Consider the following 10,203-nt stretch of genomic DNA (forward strand, 5'->3'; position numbering starts at 1 on the left):
CCTTAATTATTTTTATTTGAAGTCTATTTTTATGGCTATTTGAGATGCAAAGATATGAATAAAATTATTTTATAATGAACTTCTTCCAATAATTTCTTATCAATTGATAATATACGTAATTCCTTCAATCGTAAGATTTTGTAAATATTAGTTTTAAGAAATTTTGGCTGAGATATTTTTAATGAGAACTCTATAAGCACTATACACATTTGAAGAATAATACTAAAATCTTTTTATCTGCTTGAAATATTGCTTACTTTTCTACTCCCTCCGTTCCACTATACCTCTTATTTTAATTATTTTCATTTTCATTAGGCAAAATAAGAAATACAAGGTATAGAACTATACTTTACTAAGCTAGCCCTATTTATTGTATTATTTTTGTTTGATAATTAAGCATTATTAAGAAGAATATTCTTTAATTTTATAGGTAAAGTTGGAAATAATATACAATTTTAGTCCTGAATTCTTAAAGTGATAGTGTTTTTTGAGTTAAAATGACATTATAATAAAATAAAAAATATTAAAAAGTACTCAATATGTTCTAATTAAAAAATATGAAACTATAAACCTATAAATTCTAAAAATGGGACCTCCAAGAATTGGGGGCCTAAAGCCTTGGCTTCGCCAGCTTCATGTTGAAGTCACCCCTGATGTCACATCAACTAAATGACTAGAAATATCATTGGAGTGTAGTCAATAACTTTATAGGTGAAATGAAAAAAATAAAGTGATTTTTTTGTTACAAAATAAAGAAAAATGACTTCCTCGCACAATTTTTTATTAGCTGAATGACTTCATGAGTAATCAACTCGCTTAATTATACAGAAAATAATGCCTTCAGCTAAAGCGACAAACATTGTGGAACCTAATTGAGTTTTACTAGGAAATCTAGATAAAGAAAGATTGTATTTTAGTCCACTGATCAACTAAGGTGTTCAGCTTGGTAGTGGCTATTTTCATCATGTGTTTCTCTTTGGTGGTACTTGTTGTTTTCTCCTCTGCCAAAGAAACCAAGTGCTTGGTCTGCTTGGATTTTTCGTTCCTTTGTTCAGCTATCCCTGCCTTCTCTTTCTGCACTGCTTCCAATTGTGCCATCAGTTCCTGTTCCTTTCTTTCGAGTTCTTCGTATCTGACATTAAGACTCTCTTCATCTTTCACTGATGTCTCCGCCAAATCTCTAATTTTCTCCGTTTCAGCTAAGGACTTTTGACTGCGCCCTTGCGATTGAGAATACTGTCTCCAGCTATGCACGAGCGCATGAAAATCGACTGAGAGTTCAAGTATTTGTTCGGCTTGTTCTTCTGAAAACAAAGAGAGGTTGTCTGCTAGGATGGACAATGCTTTTTCCATGGAAGTTTCATTTTCAGGGTCGATTAGATCTTTGAGAGGCAATGCAATCAAGTTATCGAAAAGCAGCTTTGTCTTCTGTCCACTGTTTTCATCGCAAGAAGTTGAGTTCAGTGGCTGCACCGATGTTGAGTCAAGAAAAAGTTGAACTCCCATAGGAGTAGAATCCATATCATCAACGGCATAACCCTGCAGATTGGAAGTACAACTCAGAAGTATATATTGGCTAATCTTGAAGCGTAGTTGAAAAGATGGCTGGTGGGTATATAAAAGAAGCTTGGACCCGGAATTTCCTCTTCGTTTAAAGAAAACTATATACTCCCTCGGTTTCAAGTTGTTTTTTTGGTTTTAACTTGACACGAAGTTTAAGAAGTTAAACAAAGCTTATAAATCTTGTGGTCTAAAACTAAAGATACATAGAATCTACGAAAAATGTCCTTTAATCTTATGGTCTTAAATATGTCACGTGGAAAATTGAAAGTAAAGAGTGGTAAAAAAAGGAAAGAGACATTCTTTTTAAAATGGTCTAAAAGGAAAGCAACACGAACAAATTGAAGAGGGAGTATATGTATATCTTTTGTTCTAACACTGTCCATTTCTTCAAATAAGGAGAGCTAAGAAAAGGTAAATTACTGAAATGATGGATGAGAAAAAGAAAGAGTAAGTATGCTCACATAAATGCCTTCAGTAGTCCCAGATGTTGAGTTGTAGCAAGATGAAACTTTAGTACCACAATCTACTGCCTGTCTTTTGGGCGTACAGTTCAGTATTGCCGAAGTTTTTTCTTCGAAATTATTACTCTCATCTATATTATCTGCTTCTTTTTCCTTCATTTTTCTCTTTTTCTCGGAAACGGGTGGCCACCGGAGAATGCCAACCTCTCTGCATCTTCGCTTAAATGTAGAAACACTAACTGCAGGATCAAGTATTAGATAAGAAGATGATATCAAGCTTATTACCTAGAGGATGGAATTCAGAAAGAAAAATAAAAGAAACATCATTGTATGTGATCGAGATTAGAATTCAGAGCTTAATTACCTTGAAATCTTTCAGCAGCCTCTGCTCGTTTCTTGCCATAGTTCTGTTTAAGGTCTTCTAAACTAATCAAGCTAGCAGCACACTGTGTTGTGCTTGGCTTCTTTCTTTTGTTTTGAATGTTTGTTTGACTGTCTACAATAACCTCTTGGATTTCATTACTAGCATCTTCTAAACTCCGTGTTGCGCTTGGCTTCTTTCGTTTGTTTTGAATGTTTGTTCGACTGTCTACAATAACCTCTTGGATTTCATTACTAGCATTTGCATTTTCGTTGAATGCTTCCAATAACATCTCTCCATTTGATGAACTTTGAAATACTGCAGAATCTGGATATGGAGATAAGCCATGTTGTTTTTGCTGCAAAAAGTTTGAAGTATTCTAACAATGTAATCTGCTTTAAAATTGTAAGATATCACAGTTAGGCCTAACTCAACCCCAAAAGTTAGCTCATGAGAAAAGGATTGTCAAGTCCATATAAACAAACAACCAATCTATTCCTCCAATAAATGTGGGCTAAGTCTTTAACCCACCCTAACACCCACCCTCTTCACGCCCAGGCCCAACTAGAGCGTGAACCGAGAGTCCAAAATGGGGATGGACTTGGCTCTGTAGCATATAAAGATATGACACATGAACAAAACTCAACCCAAAAGCCAGCTCATGCCGAGAATATTGCCCAAGTTTATATACGCAAACCATCGGTTCATTCACCCTTTCACGCCCAGGCCAATTGCAGCATGAATTGAGAGTTGAAACGGGGATGGATTTGGCACGATATCAATTAAGGATATGACACATGAGCATAACTCAATGCCAAAAGTTAGCTCATGAAGAATGGACTATCCAAGTCCATATAAGCAGACCACCGGCCCAATCCCCAACTAATGGAGAATCTTGTTTTTTCTAACAAAAAATGGAACAACTAAAAGGGGTTAAAATAATTCTCTTTGAATTGAAATGACTTTCAAGCTTTCAATTATTTTTTATTAATCATAAGAGGGTTTTAAATAGCTAACTTGAAACAACAAATCTGCATAATTTAAAATTCAAAAACCTAAACTATCTCAACAAACTAATCTTTATCTAATAGAAATTTCAAATTCAATTTTATCCTAAAGTAGGAACTTATTATTCTAAAAAGTTACTGTAGTAACTAAAGTGAACTTTAACAGGGCTTTAACGGGACTTTGAATTAAAAAGGACAAACACGTTTGTCAATTAAGTGGGGATCCTTCAAATTTTAAAAATTAGGTAAAAGGGACAAAAAAATTCAGTTTTTCTTTTAACATTTTCGCTCCATCAACTAAAAAGGTTGTCTCAACAACCATAGAAATTGTCTCAATAACTATCAAAGTTGTTTGACAACTATGTAAAGTTGTTGGAGAATTTTAAAATTGTTGGGACAACTAATGCTGTTGTCGAACAACTGTCCCAGTTGTTTAAGCGACTTTATCTTTTGTAACTTAAGAATATTGTGGGACTCACTTGTCACTTTTATTTAATTAAAGACTTGAGAGGGTCTTTCAACTCATTTTTCTCGACTTTAACCGGCTCTAACAAAGATGATTGGAAATGTACATTCTAGAAGAAGCAAAATTGATATAACAAACTATTCTGCTAATAGACGACCTCAAAGGAGGAACTTCAAGGCTAATAAACACATTTTTAGAACTAACAAAACCAGAAGAATACTGCAATTTTTGATAAGAAAAGGACAGGAACGCAGCAGGGTTAAGACTAACCTTGTTACTACCAGGGCTTCTATGACTTTTGGAAGTTAATCGAGCTCTCTGCGGACAGTATGCAATCTTAAAGCATCCAACGGGTGACTCTTCAGAGGGTAACAACGGGCTCAGAGACAAAGTCCCATGAGAATCGTAATCTTGCGAATGACCAGGAGAAGAATGATGCTCAGTGCGATAAGAGAACTTGACACTTGTACTTGAACTGCAGAGAGATGAACCAATGTCGAAAACACACCCTAGGATTGTAAAATCTTCATGCACTTCCCCATATAGGTAGAGACTATAAACTACCGAAGCCACCCTACAGGGGGATAACTTAATGTTGCTCCGACAAGGAATGAAGGATTTTGACTTTCCTCTGCAATCTGCATTTTGATCAAGGAAAAGTTCATTCTCAAACTCACAAACAACAAAAGATTTCACATTTTGGCTGTTAGTCTTTCTGGATGAAGCGGCATGAGAAATGGCATAACGCATAGTGGATTTCATCACGTTTTGCAATGAAAAGGCAAGTCGTACTTCCATCTGTAAATGTGACTGCAGTAAAAGAAAATCCAAATTAGAAGTTCCTATATGTTAACCAAGAATGTTCATATGGGAATACAAAAGCGGTTTCAGAAAAGCAGCATTGTCACAGAAACAACTTTTCATCATTTAACAAATAGTTCAGGAGAAAACGCTGGAACTAAAATGTGTTCATTATTATTGAGAAATCAGACATTATCATATCATAGTTTTAGCTATGCATGCAGCTTTCTTACTACATTTGCAGATTGAAATCAAGAATTGTGTCATCCATGCATAAAACACCGTGAAGGCAACAGCAAAAAAGGAAATATAAGAAATTTAATGCTACACATCACTCCAATATAAAAAGTAAAAGACATGTAATTTCAGAGGCAGAGAAAGCTATATATTTTTGCAAATGCTTCAGCCTTCATATACATATATGTTTCTTCTATTTACTAACTTTGTTTTGTTATATCAACTAAAAGAACTAAAGTGCAGCATTCTTTTAACTTTCTTACTGACAAAGAAAAACTTTTTCCTGTTTTGAAAAGCACCTTTTATCGTATTTCCTAGTAAACATAGACGAAACCTGTACAATAAGCCTGTTACATGAGTCAGTCTATTCAAACAATATAAAAGAAATGGGTAAAAGGCGAACAACCACACGTGATGTTTCTTTAGAGACTTCAGATTCAGCATGTGATCAATCATGAAAATAGTTCAAGACCTCTTACATCAATATTAGTAACTGTTCAGATTTGAAGTAGAAACAAACAGAAATGCTGTGGTAGGAAGCTTGAACGGGGGGATAAATACCTGCCCCGTCCCTTTGAGGTTCAGCTCATCCGTAAGGAGCCAGTACTCTTCATCTATGAGGAACATCAGCCGCACTTTAGACAACAGAAATACCTCCAGCAACTGGACTAGGTCTGATGATACTACACGAACTGATGAACGAGCAGAGATTTTAGTCTTTTTAAGCAGAAAATATAACAAGCATAGAGCATTACATTAAGAAAATACATGTCCATATCAATATCTGCGATAGTTACTCTTTGTTTCCACCGATATACACCATATGCACACACGCTATGTTGCTAGGACTTTTCAAAAATGTCATCGGGTGCGTGTCGGTGCGGCAATATTTTTGGAGAGTCCGAGCAAGCACATCAATTGTTTGTAGCACAAATATGTAATTAGCAATATCATCTGTTTTATTAATCTTATTTATTCCCCGTTTTTCCCCTCCACTTCCAGATTTTGAATTATAATTATAAATTACCAAACATGCTCCATGTAATACCATATAAATATATGGCACTTGAATCTAATTCAACCCTAAAAGCTAGCATGTGAGTGGAGGATTGCCTGAGCCCATATAAGTAGATTATCTGTCTATTCTCAACCGATATGGGACTTCAACCCACTCTAACACACCGTTCATGCTCAAACCCAACTAAAACATGATCAGCAGCCAAACACAGATGGACATAACTCTAATACTATTTAAAGATATGACACTTAGATCTAACTCAACCCCAAAAATTTATTCACGAAATCATACAAGTAGAGTACAGATTCATTCCCCAATGGACGTGGGAATGTAACCCACTCCAACACATCTATTTTACAACATAAAAGAAAACTCTCTCACAACGCTTGCAAACTAGAATATAGGAGGGCTGAGCTAGAGTATAGCTTACAGGTTCGGTGGATTCCAGTAGATTTTGAGAAACTTTAGTAGCTTAGTTGATTGACTACATGAACTTTTACGTTGTTAGTGAGGGTTCGATTCCGCGTCTTATAATTTCCTCCCCATTTCCCCTTCCCCTTAACCTCGGTGTAATTAAAAAGAAAACAATACAACCCACTAATAATAATTAAAAAAAAAAAAAAAATTAATACAACCCATTTATTTTAAAGGATCACAACTGTAACAACCCAAATTTCTTAACACAACTCTACCGTAAATCATACGTGTTGAATTCAGATTACAACTAAGTCAAAGCTTCAATATAATTTGTATGTACATTTGCAACACCAGATTCTCCTTTAATAGCTTGGCTGCTCTCCCTTACCCTGGGTCCCACACTAAGTTTTCTCCAATATCCCAAACAAACCCCTTTACTTTGTTGAGATACTGCATTTTGTTCACTAAAGCGGGCTGGTTCACCTGTTTCATCATTGTCTCAATATTATTTGATGATGGATTAAATCCTTGGAACGTGTTAATAAATTGATTTCATCCCAAATTCAATAGATCATGGCACATATTATTTCCTTTGTACACCTTTATTAAATATTTTGTATATTATCCTACCTTATTTACAAGTCTATCTCCTTAGTTTCCTACCTTAAAAGTCCTTAGGAATCTTTAAATTTTTCTTATTTGTATATATATATATATAAACATTGTACAAAATATTGATCATCGAAAAAAAAGGAGAAGAAAATTTTTCGTAATTCTTTTATGTTTCTTTTTCATACTTTTCTTTCAATTCTTACATGGTATCTGAGTAGGCCCATCCAAATTCTTTGTTCACCGATGTTGGGCCCCTATATTATATTATTCACTCTCCAGTTAACAAGGTCTAAACATGCGGAGGAGTGTTAAGAGTTCCACATCGGAAGAAGAATGAGTGCTTGGTCTCTTTATATCACTTGGACAATCTGATACGAGTCAAATGGCCACCTTAGCTTTTGATGACATCATTCGAAGTCAGTACATAGGGCATCAAGCTTTGGTCGCATTGAGGACACGGGATCCTACATGGAGGGGCCGATTTGAGTACACCAAAGAGCAATCTCACGTGTGGAAGATTGCTTAGAGCATTGAAAATTGAGGACTCACGGTTTTGGGCCTTCATTAAGGGCATTTTGGTCACTTAGCCTTGTCCAAGTAACACTCCATGACCACCCCTTTTCATTAAGGATACTATGGTCATTTTGTTATGTAATAAGTTAGACTATAAATAGGTTCTATTAGTTCATTTGCTAGTTAGTTGATGAAAGATGAAAGATTGAAACACTTGAAATCCTCTCTCTTGAGAGTAGACTACCTTAGTATAGTCTTAGTTAGGACTTGGAAAAGTCATCCTTAGTATAGGGCTTGGAAAAGCCAATATTGTTCTTTGCTTGGAAACGGTGGATCTTGAGGTAAGTCGATTACCTTGGTGGTCACCGCAAGAGTGTGGTTTTGATTATTACATTCATTAGGGGATTAATGTTGAAATATACTTGGTTCTTAATCTTGTAATAATCTTGGTCTCACTATCTATCCTTTCATTATTTTGCAAATCCGTTTGTTTTTGTGTTTGTCATCTTGTATCCCTTTGTGTTGCTTGTTCTTCTCACGTTTTGTGGACTGTTTTGGCATCTTGGTGGACTGATTTGCATCACAATCCTCCCCTCATGAGCTAGGCTTTTAAGGTTGAGTTAGGCCCAAGATCAATTCTTTATCATGGTATCAGAGCACGCATTGAAATGACATTGTTTTAACAGGTAATGACAATGCAAAGTTGCACGCATTGAAATAATTTCTACATGAGGAGTTTAGAATAAAGGATTTGGGAGATTTATATTTTTTCTTAGGCATGGAGGTATTGAGGGAACCTCATGGAATCATACTATCACAAGAAAAGTTCACAGTTAATCTCCTAAAGGAATTTGATGTCACACATATGTCACCTGTTTCATCTCCTCTTGATCCTACAGTAAAGCTAAGTTTAAATGATGGAGATACTATTATGAATCCGAGGCTGAGTATTGTTCTATGAGGCACGTGATTGCCGAGCTTACATGATTGGTTTGTCTCTTCCAAGATCTCTCCATTTCAATATCATTGCATGTACCTCTTTATTCAGATAGTCAGGCAGCAATACACATTGCTAAGAACCCCGTGTTTCACGAAAGAACAAAGCATGTTGAGATTGATTGTCATTTCGTTCAACAAAAATTTTTAGATGGACTTATTTCACTTTCATTTGTTCCATCTTTCTCACAATTAGCTTATTTATTCACAAAATCACTCACTGGTCCTTTTCATCACAGTGTTTTAGACAAGTTAGGTGTTGAGATACTATATTTTGTTCATTAGACCCGGTTGGTTCACCTGTTTCATCATTCGTCTGCTGCAGTCTCAACATTATTTGATGACGGATTAAATGCCTTGGGGCTACGTTAACAAGTTGATTTCGTCTCAAATTCAGCAGATCATGGCACATGTTATTTTCTTTGTACACCTTAGGTAAATATTTTGTATACTTATTAAGTAGAAAGAATCTCCTACCTTATTTAGAAATATATCCCCTTAATTTTCTATCTTATTTAGAATCCTACTTTATTTTAAAGTGTATCCCTATAGTTATTTTGTATTTTATTTAGGAGTTTTTGAGTTTTTTTACTTGTATATGAACATAAACATTGCACAAAATATTGATCATCCAAGAAAAACAACAACAACAAGCCCAGTGTAATCTCAATTCTTTTTTGTCTTTCTTTTTCATAATTTTCTTTCAATTCTTACATACTTTAATCTTTTGGGCAATAATGTTCGTAAGAACAATCTTGAATCCATAAGTTTCATATCCCGTCTCCACCTCTAGAAATTATAAATTAATACCTCTAAAAAGGTAAACAATTTGATAATTGGATTATCAACAAGTAAAATTGGTTCGTGGATAGAGGATTATTATCTCGTGGCCAAATCACACAATAATCAAGTAACCACGTTAAACAAATATTCACTTCGTATCAATTTACTTAACCTACTTTCCTTTTAAATCTTATTTTTTAAAAAAAAATGGTCATTTGTCTTTGTTCTTCAACCCTTTAATTTCAACTTTCCGCGTGATATCTTTGAGACCATAAAACTAAAGGCATGTTGGTACATTTGACACATATTTTATTTAAGAGATCGAGATTCAAAAGTAATTCTTTACTTTGTCAAACTTCGTATCAAGTCGAGATAGAAAAAACAAATTGAAACGGAGAGTAGGTATTTCAGATAAAATGTAAAAGTCGGATTGAAATAGCCGTACCTTTTGTCAAGGAAAATGAGTCGGATTCATTGTGTCGATGAATGGTAAGTTGATATGTCCTCTTTAACAGATCCAAGCAAAATAAATCAACGTGGTGTGGATCAAGAATGTGGCCATCGGCAAAGCAAAACAGTTTCTTTGACACTATATGAGCTGGATCTGGCTCATTATTATTATTATTATTACTATCATCATGCATAGTTTCAACATTTTCTCCATGTACTGCTGTCGAGTAATTAGCCACATTTTTACTAACAGTACTTAGGATACCATCATGATCAGACAAACATTGATCTTGCCAACTCAAGGTACCTGGTGAGGGGCAGAAAATTAGTGGCAAATTAGAGGCATCCTCTTCAATTCCAAAATCTAAATTATTGTATTGGTCAAACATGATGTTTTTTTTTGTTGTTGTTGTTTGTTTTGCTCCACTTCTAACGACTTTTGAGTCAATTAATACTTGTATTATATAAAAAACACGGGGGTTCGTGATACAGTAATACATATGCTAAAAGGTCCAAAA

At 34.9% G+C, this 10,203-nt stretch overlaps 1 protein-coding gene across 1 annotated transcript; it reads right to left on the minus strand.

Annotated features, from left to right (window-relative positions):
- Positions 1-685: 685 nt before the first annotated feature.
- LOC107853541 (titin homolog) lies at positions 686-10,203 on the minus strand. Its single transcript, XM_016698535.2, has 6 exons — positions 9,681-10,203; positions 5,458-5,588; positions 4,129-4,668; positions 2,389-2,743; positions 2,025-2,263; positions 686-1,539 (listed from the first exon to the last, which is right to left on the minus strand). The coding sequence occupies exons 1-6, from the start codon at positions 10,183-10,185 to the stop codon at positions 892-894; spliced, it is 2,418 nt and encodes an 805-aa protein (XP_016554021.2). The 5' UTR covers positions 10,186-10,203; the 3' UTR covers positions 686-891.

The sequence above is a fragment of the Capsicum annuum genome, chromosome 3, assembly GCF_002878395.1.
Source record: "Capsicum annuum cultivar UCD-10X-F1 chromosome 3, UCD10Xv1.1, whole genome shotgun sequence".
NCBI lineage: Eukaryota > Viridiplantae > Streptophyta > Magnoliopsida > Solanales > Solanaceae > Capsicum > Capsicum annuum.